Raw genomic sequence first — 22,826 nt, forward strand, 5'->3', positions numbered from 1 at the left:
CACCTGGTTGGTTACCCTGACAAGGGTCTCGGCTCCTGGAGTCCATCACGGTTCCTGGAGTCCACCCATGCCACCAGCCCCTCCTATGTCTCCACACCTGCCCTAAAACTGCAATGGAAAATTCCTTGCTCTCCCCACCATAAATCTTTCTGCCAAAAAACCCCCACTCCCCAGCCCTAAAAAACATATATAAACCCACTCAGACCTCTGGGCGGGGCGACTTCTCAGGTCTCTCTCCCGGGACCTGAGAACCTTGCCTGGGCTCCCCCTCTCTTGGGACCCATTCGTTACCCTCACTCGGGAGCGCTCCAATAAAGCCTCTTTACTTATCCCTTTCAACTCTGCTCATCTTTCTTTCTCTCATGCCGGCCAATCCAAAAAACTTTACAGTGTCCATCTACAGAGGACTGGGAAAATAAATTATGATACAACCATGTGATGATAGAATACTACACAGCTGTAACAACAACAATGAAAGAACAAGGAAACTTTTTGTATACTAAGATGAGAAGATCTCCAAAATACATTAAAATTTTAAAAATGCAGAAAAGTGTATATAGTGTAACAAAAGGGGAAAATAAGAATATATTTTTATGTATTTGCATGTATTTGCATACAGAAAAACTAGGGATACATAAAAAACTAAGAAAATAAGCAGTGAAGGGGGTAAGGGTAGAGGAAGACTTTTCATAATAAATATAACTCATTTATTTTGAGATTTGAAAAGTGAATATATTACATATTAGAAAATATTTAATGATAAAATGTAGATGTTAAACACAAGTGAAAAATGTGACAGTTAGAAGAACAGTTATTTCACAAAGATGCAATGAAGAGAGTTTAAACCTAAAGGAGTAATCATGAATATTAAAAAAAAAACTGTCAAGCCACAGAATATTATTACCAAACCTCTTTAATTTGGCAGTTTAGGCCTTCTGGACACTTTCATTTCTTCAACAAACATTTCTTTTTATTACACTAGAAATTGATGGTGATGTATAAAGAAAAAAAAGTGTGTCTTTCCCAAATCCCATTTTATATATATATATATTTTTTTTTTTTTTTCTTTTGAGACAAGAGTCTCACTCGGTGTCGGTGGGTAGAGTGCAGTGGTGTCATCATAGCTCACAGCAACCTCAAACTCCTGGGCTCAAGCAAACCCTCTGCCTCAGCCTTCCAAGTAGCTGAGACTACAGGCATGTGCCACCATGCCCGGCTAATTTTGTCTATATATTTTTAGTGGTCCAGCTAATTTCTTTCTATTTTTTCAGTAGACTGGGTCTCGCTCTTGCTCAGGCTGGTCTCAAACTCCTAAGCTCACGCGATCCTCCCGCCTTGGCCTCCCAGAGTGCTAGGATTACAGGCGTGAGCCACCGCGCCCGGCCTGCTATTGATTTTTTGAGAAAGGATTTTTAAAAAATGATGTTGTTTTGAATTTTTTTATTTATGAATACCTCTTTCAGTGAAAACTTGGCTACGGTGTCTCGGGAATTATTTTGTGAGCTAGATAATTTTGGGAAAGTGAGAAAATCTAACTGAAACCATTTTCAAATGCCTATTAAATTTAACGAAAGAGAAATCACGGATCCGTACGTAGCGCTACTCTGAAAATTGTACATCTTTTGTAGCAGTAATTATAGGGCGCCAGCATCGCTCACACCCTCCTCTCAGAATTACACTGGGCGGGGTCGCGAAGCCCTGCCCACCGCTCTTGATCCCGTCCTGAGGTACCCAGACGGCGGACTCCACACCGCCACAGCACGGATTCACAGAGGAATCATAGTAGCGATGCACCGGATGTATGAGTGGAAGTGACTGAGGTCAACTCACGACCGATTGGTTCTCCCGAACGGACCTAAGACTCCTTTCGCCTGCCACTGGCCGCGTGGTTTGTCTATTTGAACAGTCCCCGCCCCCTAGAGAAGCCGGGTCCTGAAGCTTCGCTTCTCCTTCATTACTATTCGTCTGTGTCCAGGTCCATCTTCTTCTTACGCCTGTCGATTGGTTGTCTGGGCTAGGAGCCCGCCTTCTCTCCCGCCCCGGCTTAGAGGACAGTGGGGAAGGCGGGTGGTGGGGCTGGGGGTCTGAAGCGGCGGTACCGGCGCTGGCGGCGATAGCTGAGGCCTTGGCCGAAGCCGCGCGGTGAGTCTGGGGCCTGGCACGACCCCTCCAAGGCGGCAGAATGTCCAGACCCACGGCCACCCTGGCTGTGGGGGGGCCCTGGGAAGCCACCCGTCTGGGACGTGAGGTCCCCGCAATACCGGCCCCACGACCTGGGTACCGACTGAGCCCTTGACCCTCACCCCGCGAGGCAACGCCCACCTCACCGGGATCCCCAGGAGACCCCTGGACCCTTCAGCCCGATGTACGTCCCAGGCGCCAGAAGGCCGGCCCGTCAGCTCCAGTACTGCCCTGGCGCCTTTGGGTCTCTCTGCGCGGCACAGTCACCTCTTCAGAGCCACCTACAAATTGTGGATCCCTGCCTCGGGGAGCACCAACGTCAGTGTCAGCCCCTAGCATTCCACCCTGGAGACCTCTCAGGGACCCAGTCCCCGGAACTGAATTCGGTGGCATCCTTGGGGTTCATCCTCTTTGCTTCACCGCTCCCCCCATCCCTTGTTTCAGCCATCCAACTTTAACTTCCTTAAGCCTTTTACCAAGACCCTTAGGATATTTGGCTTCTAGCAGTTTCATTGAATTCAGCCTGGAGCAGATGGCCTGTGGGTCTTAGACCATAGAAAGATAAACTGGTTCTTACCTGAGAATAGAAATTCCTTGTTAGCCTCCTTCCCCCTCTAGATGCCCACAAACTATAGTAGTTTTCTTACTAGGGATCCTTAGGTTTCTTCTCCCCTAAAGGATGACATTTCCTTCTGCAGTCTTTTTCTTGACACTGGAGTATTTGAAAGCTTCTCAAAACCAGTTATTCCCTGATTTTTCCTCTGCGTCTTACAAATTCGTTCAAGAATAGGAATTTTGTGAAATTGCTTTTCTAGTATAATCTGGACATACTTAGGATAAGTATATGTTACTCCCATGGCAGGGTGGGCTGAGCCCTGTTATGGCCACTTTATTGTGGTTGCCTGATTATTTGTATTTCCCCCTGGATTGTAAGCTTGTTGAGAGAAGGAACAGAACATAACTGAGTAATGAGCCAATGATTTCAGGAGCTAATTGGTCTCTTTTAACTTACATTTGAAATACTGGTACTCTTTTAAAGAACTGCATTGTCCAATACAATAACCATCAGCCACATGTGGGTATAGAGCACTTGAAATGTGGCTAGTACCAATTGAAATTGCTAAGTATAAAATGCACACTACATTTTGGAGACTCAGTACAAAAAAGAATGGAAAATATATCAATATTTTTTATATTGATAACATGCTGAAATGATTTTTTGGATCTATTGGGTTAAATAAAATATATTAATTTCACCTTTATCTTTTTACCTTTTTAATATGGCTACTAGCAAATTCAAAAATACATTTGTGGATTATACTTCTGTTGGACAGTGGTGCTGTAGAATAATGTCTCCCTCTTTAGATTGAATTCCTTGAGGAAAGGGGCAGTATTCGTCATTTTTAGTTCTTTCCCTACTTCCTCACCTTTATTACCTGGCATTGTGCCATGTACATAGCAGTAATAATAAAAATAGCTAACAATTATTAAAACTCACTTTGTGCTCAGCACTATTGTAAACACTTTTTAACATGTACTAACTTGTTTAATCCTCACATTAACCGATGACTTGGCTACTATTATCTTCCTGTTGTAGTTAAGGAAACAGAAATTTTAAGTGTCTTCTTCAAGGTATGTATCTTTGCAATGGGATTCAAACCCAGGTAGCCTAGCTCCATGGCCCACAATTTGCCCGTCCCTATTACATTGCCTCTTTTAAACATCAGTGATTACTGAATGAATCTAGACTTTCTAAATGTTTTTTAGTGAGATCTCCCAACGTTTTTAGAATCCCCTACCTGACATGGGCTGAGTGGAGATCTGTGTTGAGGAACTGGGGCCATAAATAAATTTATCACCATAGCTTGTCATCCAGAATATTAAAGAAATCTTCTCTCTGAAGAACCTCAGGGCAAGATGCTTGGAACTGGACCTGCCGCCGCCACCACAGCCACCACCACGTCTAGCAATGTGAGTGTTCTGCAGCAGTTCGCCAGTGGCCTGAAGAGCCGGAATGAGGAGACCAGGGCCAAGGCTGCCAAGGAGCTCCAGCACTATGTCACCATGGAGCTTCGAGAGGTTGGGCTTCTGTGATTTGGGGCCAGTCATTATGGGATGTTTGGGCTAAATGTGCCATCACTGGTTTAGATTCCTTTTGAAAGCTAAGTGAGAATTTGGAAAATAAGGAGATTCTGTTTTAGAAAGGCACCCAGCTTCTCACATGCATCAAATGTGCAGGTTCCTTTGCAGTGGTTACACATTTCTATGGCATTTCTCATGTTTGTGGGGGTTACATTTTAGGAGCCAACATAGATTCAGCTGTTTCTTTTATTTTTTTCTTTTTTCCCTACCACATACAAGACCCTCAGTTCTTTCTGTCTGATAACAGTGATAGGGATGGGTTTGGAGAGTTGAGAGCTAGGTTGGGGCTTTCTAAATAGAGCCCAGACTTAAGTTCAGAGACAGTATATTGTTGATCTTTGTACCCGTGGTACCAGGAATAACCTAGGACAGGACGTCGTCTGCCCTAGAGTAGATACTCAATAAATATTTGTGAAATAAACAGATGAATTGCAAGTTCAGTTGCTCCACAGTTTAAGGCCGGGTGTGGTGGCTCACACCTGTAATCCTAGGACTTTGGGAGGCCAAGGAGGGAGGATTACTTGAGGCCGGGAGTTCGAGACTAGCCTGAGAAAGAGTGAGATTCCTTCCCTACAAAAAAGTAGAGAAAGTAGCCAGGCACACATGTGTAGTTCCAGCTACTCAGGAGGCTGAGGCAGGAGGATCACTTGAGCCCAGGAATTTGAGGTTGAAGTGAGCTATGATGGTGCTGCCACTGAACTCTAGCCAGGGTGTTAGAGCAAGACCCTGTCTCAAAAAAACAAAAACAAAAACTGTGGAAATGGACAGTAACTTGTCTTCTTTAGTTGGAACTGTGCCTGCTACCTCTCAGGACCTTATATTTAGATGCCAACCTGCTGCCATCACCACAGTCAGGGATTCATTAGAAATCGTTCTGATTATATCTTCCTTTGCAGATGAGCCAAGAGGAATCTACTCGCTTCTACGATCAGCTGAACCATCACATTTTTGAGTTGGTTTCCAGCTCAGATGCTAATGAGAGGAAAGGTGGCATCTTGGCCATAGGTAAGGACAGAGACTCTGGTAACAATAACTGCTAGGAATAAAGGACTACCCACCTTCGTGTCCATTGCACCCTGGATTTCCTACTTACTTAGTTCACATTTGTTTAATGAATTTTAAGGAGGCTGTGACTTTCAGTGCACTTATACAGGTGTTAATTCTAGCAGCAATCCTGGGACATAGGCAAAATGTATTTTTAGATGTAGAAGCTGAGTCTCAGAACCATTTAGTGACTTTTCTAGTGCCAGACAGTTTGCCAGAGCTGAGACTCGAAGCCAGCTTTCTTTCCACCACCTCATGTTGCCTTTTGCAGACTGGTTTCTCAATAGAGCAGGGTTTGGCATAGTGGGACTCACGAATGGAAAAGTGGAATTAGGGTGTAGTTCATAAAAGGCAGGTCATTTTCAACTCCCAAGGACTAGTTATCAATCCTGTGAATTATTCAGTCCCAGTTTGTTTTCTCTTTTTTGGGGAGGGGGAAACAAATTTTATATACTAATATGAGATCATTTTGCTTTGTGTAAGTAGTTCTGGCACAGATCTCAAATCTCTGAGATAAAATGAAAATTGTCTGTGTCCTTGCCATCTAGAAATATACTCACAGTAGAATGAAGGGATCACTCACCAGCTTTTGTTTCAGGGCCATGTACTTTTCTGGCCAGCATGCATGTCACCAGTTTTTTGCCTTCCTCTCTTTTCCAGCCAGCCTCATAGGAGTGGAAGGTGGGAATGCCACCCGAATTGGCAGATTTGCCAACTATCTTCGGAACCTCCTCCCCTCCAATGATCCAGTTGTCATGGAAATGGCATCCAAGGCCATTGGCCGCCTTGCCATGGCTGGGGACACTTTCACTGCCGAGTACGTGGAGTTTGAGGTGAAGCGAGCCCTGGAATGGCTGGGTGCTGACCGCAACGAGGGCCGGAGACATGCAGCTGTGAGTGCCTACAGGGAGGAGCACAGCCAGGGCTGGGGAGCAATGGCACCATGTCAGAGTCCCTTGCTTCCTTCCAAGACTCATCCCTAAAAAAGTCTGATTCTATAGGCTGAGATTCCAGGCTGTGAGATGGAGAGAGTCTGTCCTTGAGAGAGAGAATCCAGGCATGGGTGTATGGGGATCAGAAACGTTGGCTGAGTGCCTTCCAGTGAGCTGCCCCTTTAGGAGGCAGTACCACGAGGAGGGAGCATGGTGCCCAGATAAGGACACACACTTGACCCTTTGCTACTTCCTAGTTGTGTAACCTGGGGCAACCTCTGACCTTCAGTTTCTTCATCTGTCAAATGAAAGTAATAACAAGATTAAACAGCATTATTCATTCGATAATTACTTACTGCATATATACTGTATTCCAGGCACAGTTCTAGGCTGTTAGTGTGGTATGGTAGAAAGCATAAAATATGTCTGTTCTTCCAGAGCTTATGTTCAAACATTACAAGCATTCCATGTTTAGAAACAACCTAGCCAACCTAGCCAATGAACATTGAGATGTTTGATCAATTTTACTTTCTTTCCTCTGTCCCCAGAATTTCCTAGCTAGAAGAGTTAGCAAGTGTTCTCTTTTCCTAGTGTATTTAGGCTCTAGGATGAGACAAGACTGTCCTGAGAAAACAAAACTCTGACACAGGTGAGAGTTTTCAGTTTGCCTTTTTCTCCCAGGTCCTGGTTCTCCGTGAGCTGGCCATCAGCGTCCCCACGTTCTTCTTCCAGCAAGTGCAACCCTTCTTTGACAACATTTTCGTGGCAGTGTGGGACCCCAAACAGGCCATCCGAGAGGGAGCTGTAGCTGCCCTTCGCGCCTGTCTGATTCTCACCACCCAGCGTGAGCCGAAGGAGATGCAGAAGCCCCAGTGGTACAGGGTGAGGGGATGGCTCCATTCCAGCCCCCAGCAAGGCACATATACATAGAGAACCACCTGGCCTAAAGGGCAGCAACAGACCCCTTGCCATGGAGCAAGTATCACATTTGTTTTGGTCTCAGACAATTTTTTAGGCTCAGTATGAATCAATAGTAGTTACTTTATTGCTTTTCCTTAAAGCAAAGCTCTATTGATAGCCACACCCTCATTTTACACATCAGTAAGGATGAAAATATGCCAATTAAACTGTGACTCAGTGCCTTCTTATCAACAATTAAAGACATCTCTTTTCAGAGATGTTAAAATAAGGACAAATAGGTGTCTCAGAATCAGTGAAATACAGTTGATCCTAATTTAGGAAGTGCTAGTTCTGTCTGCTCTAGTATCATGAGTCCTGTGCTGATTGCTGCTGCCGGGGGAGCTTACTAATGAGTCTTATAAAAAGAGCCCTGAATATGGGATTGGGAGACCTGGGTTCAAGTCTTGTCTTTTCTGTGTGACCTTGGACAATCACTTAATTTCTTTCAGCCTGCTTTTTTAGCTATTAAATAGGGTTGGTAATGGTATCTGCCTTAAGGGCTTGTTACAAGAATTGAAGCTAAATTAAATAAGAGCTTGATAAGGTGGTATCTCAATCATACTGGCACAAGGCACTGAGCAGGCATAGTAACCCCTAGAACCCCGTCATAGGTGGGATGGGCCTATGCTCTTTCTGACTTTGGATGCTGGTAATTAAGGCATTCTGTCTCTACGTAGCACACATTTGAAGAAGCAGAGAAAGGGTTTGATGAGACCTTGGCTAAGGAGAAGGGCATGAATCGGGATGATCGGATCCATGGAGCCTTGCTGATCCTCAACGAGCTGGTCCGAATCAGCAGCATGGAGGGAGAGGTGAGAAGCTAAGGCAGAGGGGAGTCCAGACTTCTCATATGTAGTCTGTGAGCAAGGCAAGGTGGGATCCATGTCCTTGTGGAGCTGACATTTTGTGTGGGGAAACAGACAATAAACAAGTAAACAAGATAATTTCAGATAGTAACAAGTCCTGTGAAGAATCTAAAACAAGCAGTAGGATAGAGGGTACCAGGGGAGGGGGTGAATGGAGGGTCAGGGAGGGCTGTCCCTGAGGTGGTGCCATGTGAGGGAGACCCGTGTGACATGAGCAGCAGCCTTGCGGCAGGCCAGGGGGCTATGTTGAGGTGGGAGAGAGTTGGACAAACTGATGAAACAGAGAGAAAGGAAATGTCACTGGTGTACCATGAACAAGGGGGAGGGAAGGACGGGCCAAATTAATAGGCCCATGGTTCACAGTAAACACTGGGTTTTATGCTAATTGCAGGGTGAGGCACTGGAGATGTGCACACAGGGGAATGATGTGATGTCATGTGTTTCTTTCTAACAGTCACTGGCTGCCTGTAGGGAAAAACATGTGGAGAGGCAGGAATGACAGCTGAGAGACCGGTTAGGAGAAGGTGTGTTCATTTGACAACTGGGTTTAAAAATGTGAGGGCAAGATTTTATTAGGGAAACAGCTTCAAGAGAAAATGGGGAGGTAGCTGAGATAGGCTGAGAGAACCATCAGACCATAATGCACATCTGACCCTGAGGAATAAGAGAGAGAAAAAAATTGGATGGAAACCTTCTAGTCTACCTCGCAAGGTCATTGTGGCGTCCTCAAGCCAGTTGGTTGTCAGAGGAAGCCTGTATCTCCTGGGAGCAGGCCTGCCTTAGCATCCCTACTGTGTTCCGTCATTGGCTGGAAGTAGCCCAAGGAAAGTGTGGCCTTGACACAATCTTGGTGGTGGATTTCAGAGCAGCAGCTGGGGCCCTTGATCATTTACATCCATTGTAGTTGGGTGGTGCATTCTAGCAGCTGCCACAGGAAGCTATTACAGTAGTCTGGGTGAGCTACAGTGGTGGCTTCCACGGGGAGTGGCAGCACAGATCCTGAAGAGTAGTTGGATTCAGGATGTGTTTGGGAGGTCGAGTGGCAGCTGTGAGACTTCTTGTGGGGAGCTAGTTGGTGTGGAATTTCACCCCACGGCTTCCTGCTGTAGTAGCCCGTGTGCTTGTTTGGTGATGGCTGTGTCCTGCGCGTGGGGTAGCACATGCAGCCGTGTACAGAAGCGGGAGGAGTCTGGCGTCCAATCGCCACTCCTCTTCAGAGGAGTCCTACAGCCTACAGTCACACGTACTGTGTGGCTCGGACACATTACTATCCCTTCAGCCTCATTTTCCTCACTTTCAGCAGGGGCTCTGACCAACCTCAGTGGGTTCTTGTGAGGTTTCTAAAGAAAGTTGGCCCTTCACATCCATGGGTTCCCCATCTGTGGTTTCAAGCAACCACGGATCAAAAATATTCAGAAAGAAATTAATAAAAATAACAACATAACAATTAAAAATAATGTAAATTTTAAAACAATACAGTGTATCAACTAATTATTAATACATAGCATTTACATTGTACTAGGTATTATAAGTAATATAGACATTTAAAGTCTATAGGAGGTGTACATAGATTGTGTACAAATGCTGTGTCATTTTATATAAGGAACTTGAGCATCTGCAGATTTTGGTTTCTGCAGTAGGTCCTGGAACCAACCCCCGTGGATACTAAGGGAGAACTGTGTATGAAGTGCCCAGCATAGCACCTGGTAACATAGTAGGCATCCTGTAAAAGGTAACCCTCAGATTTTCCCTCCCAAGTTTAACATGGTGCTTTCCACTGTAGCCCAGGCAGCTGTAGTCCTTTGTTTCCTCGAAGACAGGATGATATCACCTAACACATAAGGTGGTTATCAGATTTAAATGAAATAGTTCTTGTGAAGGTGTTTTGTAAATTAAAAGAAACTATCTGAATATAAGGTATTAAAGTTTTATAATTTGGTCACTCATTCAAATCATATTAATCAGGCACCTAGTATATGCCAGCTATGGCATGTCCTAAAAGCTAGAATAACATAGCAATGAACAAAACAGATTCCATTCTAATAAGGGAAGACAGACAATATGCAAATAAGTTAAAATATATTGTATATCATATGGTTATAAGTGCTGTGGAGAAAAGTAGGCCAAGGAAGGGGAATAGAGGGAATAGAGAATGTTAGCATGGGTTAAGGATTACATTTTAAAATATGATGACATTTGCTCAGGTGTGGTGGTTCATGGCTATAATCCCAGCACTTTGGGAGACCAAGACAGGAGGATCACTTGAGCCCAGGAGTTTGAGACCAGCCTGAGCAACATAAAGAGACCCTGTCTCTACCAAAAATAAAAAATTAGTTGGGGGCCGTGACTTGTGGCTACTCGGGAGGCTGAGGTGGGAAGTTCACTTGAACTCAGGAGGTCCAGCCTGGGTAACAAAGCAAGACCCTGTCTCTATAAAAAAATAAAATAAAAATAAAAAATATGGTGACATTTGAGCACAGTCATGAAGGAGGTAAGAATAAAGCTTTGCAAATATCCGGGGAAGAGCATTCCAGGTAGCTGGCCCTCAGGCAGGAGAGTGCTGGTGTATTTGGGGAGTAGCAAGAAAGCCACTGTTGCTGAGCAAGGCAAGCAGGAGAGGTGGGGTCAGAGGAACACCTGGGGCAGGGAGAGGGCATATTGTACAGGGCCTTGGAGCCCATGGTATGGCCTTTGTGTGGGAAGTGGGAAGCTATAAGTGGGTTTTGAGCAGTAGAGTGACATTTGACTTGTTTCAAAAGGATCACTCTGGCCACTATGTTGAGAATGGATTGTCAGAGGACCAAGGCCTGAAGCCAGGAATCCAGTTGAGGGGAACTGCAACAGTCTTAGCAGGGAATCTTTGCAGCTTAGACCACAGTGGGAGTTACGGTGATGCAAGAAGCAGCTGAATTCTGAATTTGAGATTTGCTCATAGCTTGGAGGTGGGTGGGGAGCAAGAAGAGTCAAGGTGTTTGGCCTGAACAACTGGAAGGATAGCATTGCCATTTACCGTGATGGGAAGACTGAGATGGGAGAAGAAGGTTTGGGGCAGAAGGTTGGGAGTTTGGTTTTGAACCTGTTAAGTTCGAGATGCCTATTGGACAGCTGAGTGGAGCTGCTGAGTAGTGCTAGGGAGAGATCTGGGGAAAGGTACGGATTTGGGCATTGTCAGCGTATAGATACTGTTTCATTGTGAGACTTGGGGAGAACCACAGGGGAACTAGTGGAGTTGGGGAAGAGACAAAGTCTGTGAACCTGAGGTCGGGAGATAAAGAGAAACCAAGGGAAACCAAGAAGGAGCAGCCAGGAAGGGAGGAGGGGAGCCAGGAGATTTTGAAGTCAAGAAGCCAAGTGAAGAAAGGGCTTCAAGGAGGAGGAAATATCAGTTGGATCAAATGCTATGGGTAAGTCAAATAAAATAAGGACTGAGGATTGACCATTGGATTTAGCAGCATAAGAGTCATTGTTGACTTGACAAGAACAGTGACAAGATTTTCCAAAAAATGAAAATATCTGTGTCAAGGAAAGTTTGGAAGTTTGGAAAACTTTTATATCCTTCTCAGTTTGAACTGTTGGAAGATGAGTTATTAAGCAGCCGTTTGAAAAAGGAATAGACATGTGTTCTCAGCCAATTTATTCTATACCCTCTGCGGAATCTTAGGATTCTGAGAGAATTACATGCCTAAGTTTCCACCTAGGTTTCTGGGGAGAATAAAGAGACCAGAATATCCTTAACAGGATGCCGGCATGGGGCCACCTTTGCAAGCCTTGTTGCTGTGATCTTAGGTCTACGGTGACAGCCATTTGTGAGTAGGTTCTCCCAAACCAAGTGAGGTAGGAGCTCTTGGCAGCCAGCCCCCTGCCGCAGCTTCATTACTCCGTAGGTGATGCTCTTCTGCCTAAATTAGAGCAAAATCCCCCCTGCAAGGATCTGGGGGAATCATAATCTGAAAGATGGAGAGTGGCCACCCTCCACTTTGGAAACAGTTCCATTTCAGGATTGGGCAAATGTATTGCCCTGTAGACTTCACGGTGCCCAGGCTGAATGCCACTCATAAGTAAAGGTGATTTTTTTTTCCCCCTCATATATGTAGCGTTTGAGAGAAGAAATGGAAGAAATCACACAGCAACAGCTGGTACATGACAAGTATTGCAAAGATCTCATGGGCTTCGGAACGAAACCTCGTCACATTACCCCCTTCACCAGTTTCCAGGCTGTCCAGCCCCAGCAGTCAAATGCCTTGGTGGGACTGCTGGGGTACAGCTCTCACCAAGGTCTCATGGGATTTGGGGCTTCCCCCAGCCCAGCAAAGTGCACCCTGGTGGAGAGCCGGTGTTGCAGAGACTTGATGGAGGAGAAATTTGATCAGGTAAATGGTGAGAGGTCCTTGCCCTCTTCTCCTAAGCTCCGCACCTCACTTTCCTCCGCCAACCCTTTATCCTTCCTCTCTCAGGTGTGCCAGTGGGTGCTGAAGTGCAGAAATAGCAAGAATTCGCTGATCCAAATGACAATCCTTAATTTGTTGCCCCGCTTGGCTGCATTCCGACCTTCTGCCTTCACAGGTGAGGATGTCCATAGAAGACATCATTACCCATCTAAGGGTAATTAAACGAGGAAGAAGTGATTCTGAAAAGTTATATCTGCTTCTCATTTGAAGCAACACCAACTAAGGGTTGGTCTCTGATTTCTTTGCCTCATGTCCAATTTTGGTGGTGTCTAGTTCATGTTTTCTGCTAATATCTGAGGCAGCAGACACAGGAACAATCAGAATGTGTAGACAGAGAGGCACTTCTAGGGCCAAGCAAGTTCTCATGCATGGATGTCAACAAATTTATGAATAGACTTAGAGACCAAAAGAAGGGCAGTTTCAGTGTAGATACTGTGCAGCAGCCTCTCTTTGGGGCAGGGAGGGTTTGGTGACTGTCCTGCTTCTCCTGAGGTTGTCACTGAGTCACTTGCAGGAAGAAAAGACTGGATGCTTCAGAGGCAGGTTCCACAGGTGATAGACTGTGGGTTCCCATATTCCTGCCCTGTCCTCAGTGGGCAGTGTAGATTCCTGGCTCCTGAAGCTGGCCCAACTCACTTACCAACTTCTCCATGAAGCCTTCCTGGATTGCTCCAGCTGTGAATGTATTTTTCCTTTCTCCTATAGCCTTCAGCAGTGAAAGGCTTTGGCATCAGACCAAAGTCTGCCTGAATCACACCTCCATCCTTAACTATCAGGTTTTGGACAGGATATTTGACCTACCTGGGTCTCTACTTCCTGACTTACAAAAATCAGAATAATGATGCCTGCCTCCCAAGATGAACAGCATTAATGCCTAAGCACCCACTATTGTGCTTGACACAGAGTGAGCCCCAATAAATGAAAACCATTATTACTATTTCCTCGAGTTACTTCAAATCCATTTTGGAAATAAGATAGAGCTAAAAATTATACTCCAGTTGTCTGTTCATACTTAATATCCTTGTCTTACCTCCCTGCTTGCTGAGTGTGGAGGAGACTCAATCTCCAACATCTCTTTGCACTTTGCAGTGGTGCACATTGCCTGTGCTTAGTAGTGTTCAGGACTGGATGAGAGCCAGGAGCATAGGAGAAACAGCCTGATCCTCAGCAGACCCCATTCCCTAGCACGCAGGCTCATTTCACACTACCCAGCCCAGATGCAACTGCGGGAGAAATCTAGCTGGTGAGGTGTCAAACATGCTGTGCATAAGAAGCAGAACGTATTGGATAAGGGAGAGATAATTAGCCACATGAAATCGCTGAACCAGAGAGAAATGATAGAATAAAAATCACCCATATTATTTCAGTTTCCATTCTTCCTACCTGACATCCAGCAGCTTTTCTCTTTTTTAATGACCAGACATGCCCCTATTCAGTAGAGCTTTAAATTATCTCGGGTCGAAAATCTATGGTTCAAAAGAAACTAACAATGAGGCAAAATTTGATCAAAGTCTGGCATGTTGTAGAAGCTGTTAACCTGTAAGTTCATAAAGGCTCAGAAGGCCCTTAGGTTTATTCTTTTTATGTGAGTTTTTGTTGTTTTTTCTTCAAGGCTAGTTAATGTTGTTTTATTAAATATACTAAATTTAATAAAATATGTCAGTGACATTTAGCCTGGGCAGTCCCCATAAGAATGTGCCTCATTGCATAAGTACCACTTGTTTAAATCTTGCAGTTTGGAAGCCATTGCTTGAACTTCCCAATGGTGTACACTTTAGAAGTATCAAAAATACTCGCCATAAGACTGGGTTGAATTTTCTACAAAGTCAGATTTCTAATCTCTTAGGGTGCTAAACCTGGAAAAGGAAATTATACTCTTGACTTAAGTTCATTTCCTGCTGAAACGCTGTCCCCATATGTAAAGGGCTGGTTTTCCTGTTGATGCACTCTAATTTTAGGGTTGTATCACCTTGGTCTGCCTGTTTTCAAGCCCCAGCGTGCCTCGTTGCCATTTGACCACAAGAGCTGTGGGAGAAGACAGTTGTCATTAGAGTAAATGCAGTACTGTATAACTGCTGTCTTAGGTGTCTAGTTCACTGCCCAAAGGGGGTTTTGGTAGCCTTCAACACCCTTAATTTTCCAAGGATGTGTGGCCTTGCCTTCTCTGCTGTTATATATGTGCTACTGGTGCATGGACATGAGGCCAGCATTGATGGAAGAGGGGAAACAGAAGAGAGGCAAGAATGAGGAAATTCCAGCCTTCGGAGGAGAAATAACGCTTAGCTTAAATTGCCCAAGAATCACCTACCCATGCACACTGGCTTGTGTAAACTTAATGAAAATACACGTATGGTTTTCCAAATTACAGACTAAATCTTGGTTCTATTAAATACAACAAAAATCTCTAGGTAATAGCAAAGTGATTCCAAACCTAAGCTGAATGGAATGGCCTATTTATTATAACCAAATTCAATATTCCAGCCATGCATTGCTTAACCATGGGTGTACATTCTGAGAAACGCATCGTCGTTAGGCAATTTCATTACTGTGTGAACATCACAGAGTGCACTTACACGAACCCAGATGGTAGAGCCTACTACATACCTAGGCTCTGTGGTGTAGCCTATTGCTCTCAGGCTACAAACCTGTATAGCATGGTGCTATACTGAATACGGTAGGCCAGCAGTCCCCAACCTTTTTGCCCCAGGGACCAGTTTCATGGAAGACAATTTTTCCACAGGCCGGGAGTGGGGAGGGAGGAGGGTGGTTTTAGGATGAATCTAGTGCATTACATTTATCATGCACTTTATTATTACATTGTCACTTGCCACTCACTGATAAGAGTTTTGATATGAGTCTGCAAACAATTGATTTATTATGGTCTCTGTACAGTCAAACCTCTCTGCCAATGATAATCTGTATTTGCAGCCACTCCCCAGCACTAGCATCGCTGCCTCAGCTCCACCTCAGATTGTCAGGCATTAGATTCTCATAAGGAGCTTGCAACTTAGATCCCTCTAATGTGCAGTTTATGGTGGGTTTCTCGCTCCTATGAGAATCTAATGTTGCTGTTGATTTGACAGGAGGTGGAGCTCAGGCAGTGATGCCAGTGATGGGGAGCAGCTGTAAATATAGATGAAGCTTCGCCTGCTGCTCACCTCCTGCTGTGTGGCCCAGCTCCTAACAGGCCACGGACCAGTATCGGTCTGCGGCCTAGCGGTTGGGGACCACAGCTGTAGGCAGTTAAAACCCAATGGTAGTATTTGTATGTCTAAATTTATGCAAACACAGAAAAGGTACAGTAAAAATGCAGTATTATAACCTTAAGAGACCACCATCATATATATGGTCCATCAATGACTGAAACATCATTATGTGGTTCATTACTGTACTTTAAACTTTGTTACAATATATTAATAAAATAATTTAGATGATCCTCTCTTTGTTTTGAAGCAAGATTTAACATATTTCTTAACCAAGAGCATGTAATCTTTCTCTCAAAATATAACACTAATGGAGACAATTATATGATACTATTGTTTTGGAGACCCTTTTAAGTTTTTTGAATTTTTTTTTAATTAAAGAAAAAAAATCTTTTGTTTCTAATATTTCAAAAGATGTATCAGAGGAGTGGTTATCTTATCAAGCATAAGACTTTAGTTCGTATATCCTGTAAATTCTTCTTAACATCTTTCCAATGGGCTTTCTTAATTTATTCTCAAATTCAAGTACTTTATAGGAACTCTGACCATTGATGTATTGACCAACCCTGACCTTGAGCCATCACTGTCTTTTCTGTGCTCAGATACCCAGTACCTCCAGGATACCATGAACCATGTCCTAAGTTGTGTCAAGAAGGAGAAGGAACGTACTGCAGCCTTCCAAGCCCTAGGGCTACTTTCTGTGGCTGTGAGGTCTGAGTTTAAGGTCTACTTGCCTCGTGTGCTGGACATCATCCGAGCAGCCCTACCCCCTAAGGACTTCGCTCATAAGTAAGCATCTCTGTACAATTTCACCTTCCACTCCCGTTGGTTGGAGAGGAAGGATGCTCCATCCCGGTCTCATGGAGCTTAAGCCCATTCTGTACATCATTAAACTCCAGGGTAGAACGCATCGTGTAATGAACAGCCCTTCCTCAGTTGAATTCTAACCTTTTCCAAATGAAGTGACGTATATGTAAATATTTTAGAAAGTTAAAACCCTTAGAACGTGGTAGATACCAGTGCTATTTTCATTATTATTATTGATTCAGAGTCTCCTAGTTTTGCTTTTTTCTCTGGCTTTCAGAGGTCTTATTTTGATATAAGACCTAAAGAGAGGAATCCTTGACTGGAACTCAATGGACCTAATGGTCATCTTTTTCCTTATTGCTAAAATTGAATAAGTTATTCCCCCTCTTTAGTCCTCCCAATGAATGAAATATGAGAAAAACCTTCAGCATCCTGCCAGATGAAGAGGCCAGCGTGTATCCACCAAGGCTAAGGAGTCATCATTAATTGGCTTTAGTCTTAGGGTTGTGTTCTTATACTTCCCTGTTTTATTAGCAAGGATTTCTCCGGTGAATTTATAAGCCCCACTCATTCTAGAGCCCAGCAGCCTCATCACAGGGAGAAGAATTTCCTTCCATATGGGTGTGCCTTGCTCTCTGGTCCCTGATGAACACATCATTCTGTTTGCTTCCTAAATGAGTGCCTTGGTTAGCACTGCACTAACTCATGTGGTGCCTCTGTGAATTTGGAAGAAGGGCCCCTTTCCTTAAGACACTTTACTGCCATCTGCTGGATTGTCGTTAGAAACACAAATCTACAGTGACCGTGATGCAACAAACAGGTCCCCAAGAATAGAGCAATAGACAACCTTCATACCCACTGGTGGTGGGCTTGCCTGAGTAACCTGCCCTCCTTGTCCCAGTGTGATTTTGAGGTGGGACAGCACAGAATACCATTATGTCTAAACCAGCCACTCCTTGTTTCTCTGCAGAAGGCAGAAGGCAATGCAGGTGGATGCCACAGTGTTCACTTGCATCAGCATGCTGGCTCGAGCGATGGGCCCAGGCATCCAGCAGGATATCAAGGAGCTGCTGGAGCCCATGCTGGCGGTGGGGCTGAGGTGAGTGCCAGAAACCTGAGCCTTCCCTGTCTCAGGGGGAGGCTTGGTCCGCAGTGTTGGGACCATGTTCAAAGACTGAGGCATGGTTGTTTGCACATTAAATTGGATAGGCTGGATAGCTCAGACTAACACATAGGCTAGTGTTGAATTCTAGTTTCATTACTAGCTAGCTATGTACTCTTGACTAAGTTATTTAACTTTTCTGAGCCTCCATTTTCTCATCTGAAAAGTGGGCACAATAGCAATTCCTATTGTCTAGGGTGGTTGTGGGGATTAAATGAAAGAGTTCATGAAATAGTCACTCTTAGCACAGTGCCTGGCATGTGGAAAGCACTTAATAAATGTTTGTAGCTATTGTTTGTATTATTATTGAGCTAATTGTTTAAGCTTCCTAAGCTTTAGTTCTCTTTATGTATAAAACAAAGATGATGGCCGTGTGCAGTGGCTCACACCTATAATCCTAGCACTCTGGGAGACGGAGGCAGGAGGATTGCTTGAGGTCTGGAGTTCTAGACCAGCCTGAACAAGAGCGAGACCCCATCTCTACCAAGAATAGAAAAAATTAGCCAGGCGTCATGGTGTGCACCTGTAGTCCCAGCTACTCAGGAGGCTAAGGCAGGAGGATCACTTGAGCCCAGGAGTTTGAGGTTACAGTGAGCTACGATGATGCCACTGTACTCTAGCCAGGGCAACAGAGCGAGGCCCTGTCTCAAAAATAAATGTGTGTGTATGTGTACATATATATATGTTACTCTTGATCTGCTTTCCAGATTGTTTGTTGATACTTGGTCTTCTGTAGTGGCTAAATTATAGTGAGCAAGTTCTCCTGTGGCAAGACCAAAAACTGATAGGTTGTTCTGAAATCTGACACCAGGCCAAGAGTGTTCAGCACATTCACTCTATTTTATAGTATTCTTTCCACTTTAAAGATCAAGCAGTGATGGGGCCTGATCCCCTTCTAGTGCGAAAGGTGGTTTCTTCCCAAGGACACACTCAATGTCATGTGCCCATCCCCATGTGTGACTGGTTTCCTTCCCCTCAGCCCTGCCCTCACTGCTGTGCTCTACGATCTGAGCCGCCAGATTCCACAGCTGAAGAAGGACATCCAAGATGGGCTACTGAAAATGCTATCTCTGGTCCTTATGCACAAACCCCTCCGGCACCCAGGCATGCCCAAGGGCCTGGCCCATCAGCTGGCCTCCCCTGGCCTCACAACCCTCCCTGAGGCCAGCGATGTGGGCAGCATCACTCTTGCCCTCCGAACCCTTGGCAGCTTTGAATTTGAAGGTAAGAAATGGCAGTGGCTCTTGCCAACATAGTGAATGATGGTAGGAACCTTGAGAATGGAATAAAGGTGCTAGAATTCCTGGATCTTGCTGGGGTCCTGGAAACAGGGTAACAGATTCATCCTTCCTAGACTATTTCCATATATTGTTAACTCCTACTATTTGTTTCTTTTTTCCATATTGAACTTTGGAGCAGATAGTGTTCAGGAAAATATGCATTGATCTATGGAAATAATGTTTCAGAGATGGAAAAATCAGAGATTCGTCCCCCTCACCTTCTCACTTTCCCAGTTCCCTATAGCTGAGATGGTATTTAATGCTTTAAAATGTATAAGCAGGGGTTTTTGGGTATTTCCATTCCTATGGCAGTGTGATTTCTAAGAGTGCTGTACTGCATAGTTCAGTTTGGAATTCCAAGCTGCAGATAAATTCACATTATTACCCCAGGGTGATATATTTCAGGAGAAACAACGGATACTTTTGAAATTTAAGGTAGTATCAGTCAAGACTACAGGGAAACAAGCAAGTACAAAAAGCCTAAACATGTGTGGCAACATAGCCATCTGTGGTTTCCCTATTAAAATTCCTTCACATATGTAATACATTAGCACCCACAATAATTTGTTCCTAATGAATAGAAAGCAGCTATGTTTAAGTGTAGCCTATATCAAACTCTGTTTAGTATTTAAATCTGGGAGCTAAAATAGAGAAGGTAAATTTGATTAACAATTTGTTCCTAATGAATAGAAAGCAGCTATGTTTAAGTGTAGCCTATATCAAACTCTGTTTAGTATTTAAATCTGGGAGCTAAAATAGAGAAGGTAAATTTGATTAACAATTGTTTTGTCCTCTGGAAATGTAAGGGGTAAGGGTTGGATTAGAATGGAAAAAAATAATTTAACTTTTGAAGGGAATATAGAAAAGGTTAGAATGGAAAGGGGTACCTTTTGTCTGTCTCCCTGCTCCCTCACCGCCTTGTTTTGCCTTTCTGCTGATGGGAAGCCCATTTGTTACCCTTTAAGAGAAGAGTTCTGGATCAATATCTTGTTGATCAATATCTGGTTGAAAATGGAATTAGTAGCCACAAATTGGAAAGCGCAGCTATCAAGTTGCAGATCTACATAGCCAAAGCAGCAGTGTTTATTCTGTTTTCTCTCTACCTTTGTATCCAGGCCACTCTCTGACCCAGTTTGTCCGCCACTGTGCGGATCATTTCCTGAACAGTGAGCACAAGGAGATCCGCATGGAAGCTGCACGCACCTGCTCCCGCCTGCTCACACCCTCCATCCACCTCATCAGCGGCCACGCTCACGTGGTTAGCCAGACTGCAGTGCAAGTGGTGGCAGATGTGCTCAGCAAACTGCTCGTGGTTGGGATAACAGACCCTGGTAAAGCTTACTAGACAGAAGGAGTCTAGGGGAGTTTAGTATCTTGAGACAGGTGAAAGTAGTCAATTTCATTCCACGGCCTCTCTAGAGATCTTCAGTCTCAACAAACTGGTGTTCATCTATTTCTCTGCCCTGGCATTAGGCTTGGCTACTCCAGCCCGTTAGTATAAGATAATCTGTCTTTAATACTTTTACCATTCCTCCTATGAGTAGAAAAAAGAAAGAGGTTTAGATGAGAGAAAGGTATCTGGAATCCTCCCACTAGGCCGATGGCAGTGGAGGTGGAAACTGGGAAAGGACTGGAGGCATGGGATCATGAAGAGGTGTTCAAAGGCTCAATTGCTCTTGCAGACCCCGACATTCGCTACTGTGTCTTGGCATCCCTGGATGAGCGCTTTGATGCACACCTGGCCCAGGCAGAGAACTTGCAGGCCCTGTTTGTGGCCCTGAATGACCAAGTGTTTGAGATCCGGGAACTGGCCATCTGCACTGTAGGGCGACTCAGTAGCATGAACCCAGCCTTTGTCATGCCTTTCCTGCGCAAGATGCTTATCCAGGTAATGATAAGCAAACCTACAGGCAGTGGGGGAAGGATGCTTACTGTGAGAGCTGCTTGGGGAAGGAGAGTTGAGGACAAGGAAGGGGGAGAAAGATTGAGATGACCTAATAAAATCCACATGTGGTTCCAAGGGTCCACATATTTCCCCAGCTTTGTAATTGCAGTTCTGTGCTCATCACCTCTTGAGCCTTTTTTCAGCAGGACTCCAGGGTGCTTCGTAGTCCCAGGCTAACCTCTCATGCAGCTCTTCGTCCTGGCACATCCCCAGTGATGCCATTTCTCAGCCTCTTTGCTCACTTGCTCGCTTGATCTGCTGGACATCGTGTCCATCTTCACTCTCCTTTTCCTGCTGATGCCAGGTCAAGCACAAAGGCTATTGTTCTTCACAAAAATAACAAGTGTGAGAATAGTTCCAACATTTTTTTTTCCCATAGTCATTGCCTCTGGTCTGTGGTCCCTGGCTTTTGTTCTTAAATAATGAGAGGTGCCAAGCTAAGCTACTTGGAGTATAGCCTAAGGTAGATTAAGGTTGGCATTCCTACTAGATCTGGTAGGATTTTCAGTCCTTGCTGAAACGTGGCTCCTTCATTTTTGTCTTCACCTACCCGAGTAAGTTCTCTGGCCTCCTCGTGAGCGATGCATGGTCTAGTCCTTCCTGTCTCTAGTTATTTGCACCAACCTCTTCTGGGTCTCACCCAGTCCTTTCCTGTCCCACTCCCACCCTCTGCTTCCTGACGCTCCCCCATGGTTTCTTTTGAAATAAACACTTTTCATAACATATAAAGAACTTAAACATAGAAAATCATTAAGATGTGTAACTTACTCTAGAGAAATATTTATTCACAATTTGTCATAATTAAAGTAGCTGTAAATTATATCATCAATCAAATTAGAAAATTGTACTTATGTTGGCACTTCTGTGTTTAGCCTAATGATTTATTTAGCTGTTGGCCCATGTTAGGGGTGCCTATCATTTTAAGTCTTTTTAAAATACCTAAGGTTTGGGAAGGAAAAGAAATCATTGTTGAGCCTGCCAGCTCAAATTGTGCTAAATAAGTTTGGTGCAGAAATATCTCCTAGTGAAAAAGCTAAGTGTGGTGGCATGCAACTTAATCCCAGCTACTCGGGAGGCTGAGGTAGAAAGATCACTGGAGCCCAAGAGTTTGAGACCAGCCTGGGCAACATAGTGAGTCTCCCTCTCAAAAAAAAAAAAAATAACAGTCTGTTCATTTAGTCAGTAGACTTTTTGAGCACCTACTATGTTCTAGGTACTGTTGGGTGCTGGAAATAGACCAATGAATAAGCCGAACATGGCTCTGATCTTCTTAAAGCTGACATTAAGCTATTAGGTCATCTCATTTTTCTGGTATTGGAGAATGTGAAGCTCCATTGAATGAATTTAACCCTTGAAATTACAAAATTTTATTTTATTTTATTTTATTTAATTTTTGAGACAGAGTCTTGCTCTATCACCCGAGCTAGAGTGCCCTGGTGTCACCCTAGCTCACAGCAATATCAAACTCCTGGGTTCAAGCAATCCTCCTGCCTTGACCTCCCAGAGTGCTGGGATTACAGGCATGAGCCACCATGCCCGGCCAAAATTACAAAGTTTTAAATACTTTTTTGTTTGTAAACTTTGATATATAGATTTTTCCAAATTGAATTGTACATTTTCATACCTTGGTAAAGGCTTTGGCCTTTTCTTGAGGTCTTGGTCATCAGGGTGGGCATTGGTTATTGTTATTAGGATGCAGTGAGGCTCTCTGGCTCTGGAAGTGAACCTGGGGTTCTTTGGTTTGGCCCAGCACTGCCCCACGTAGTTGTGCTTTGTTCCCTGGGGCACATTTCCTCACAGTCAGCCATCTCTTCTTGCTGCCGCAGGTCTGTTCTTAGTATCCCGCTCCATCTCCT

The 22,826-nt window shown here is 44.3% G+C and overlaps 1 protein-coding gene across 1 annotated transcript in view; it reads left to right on the plus strand.

Moving 5' to 3' along the window:
• The first annotated feature begins 2,038 nt into the window (after nucleotides 1-2,038).
• The window catches only part of MTOR (mechanistic target of rapamycin kinase), a 131,130-nt gene continuing 110,342 nt past the window's right edge, over nucleotides 2,039-22,826 (plus strand). The window contains exons 1-13 of the mRNA XM_045546143.1: nucleotides 2,039-2,142; nucleotides 4,085-4,260; nucleotides 5,220-5,328; nucleotides 6,028-6,260; nucleotides 6,981-7,181; nucleotides 7,937-8,071; nucleotides 12,220-12,495; nucleotides 12,580-12,688; nucleotides 16,379-16,565; nucleotides 17,554-17,682; nucleotides 18,725-18,969; nucleotides 20,141-20,356; nucleotides 20,708-20,913. Of these exons, the coding sequence (XP_045402099.1) occupies nucleotides 4,099-4,260; nucleotides 5,220-5,328; nucleotides 6,028-6,260; nucleotides 6,981-7,181; nucleotides 7,937-8,071; nucleotides 12,220-12,495; nucleotides 12,580-12,688; nucleotides 16,379-16,565; nucleotides 17,554-17,682; nucleotides 18,725-18,969; nucleotides 20,141-20,356; nucleotides 20,708-20,913 (2,208 nt within the window). The 5' untranslated portion in view covers nucleotides 2,039-2,142; nucleotides 4,085-4,098. The remainder of the gene's footprint in view (nucleotides 2,143-4,084; nucleotides 4,261-5,219; nucleotides 5,329-6,027; nucleotides 6,261-6,980; nucleotides 7,182-7,936; nucleotides 8,072-12,219; nucleotides 12,496-12,579; nucleotides 12,689-16,378; nucleotides 16,566-17,553; nucleotides 17,683-18,724; nucleotides 18,970-20,140; nucleotides 20,357-20,707; nucleotides 20,914-22,826) is intronic.

The sequence above is a fragment of the Lemur catta genome, chromosome 3, assembly GCF_020740605.2.
Source record: "Lemur catta isolate mLemCat1 chromosome 3, mLemCat1.pri, whole genome shotgun sequence".
Taxonomy (NCBI): Eukaryota; Metazoa; Chordata; class Mammalia; order Primates; family Lemuridae; genus Lemur; species Lemur catta.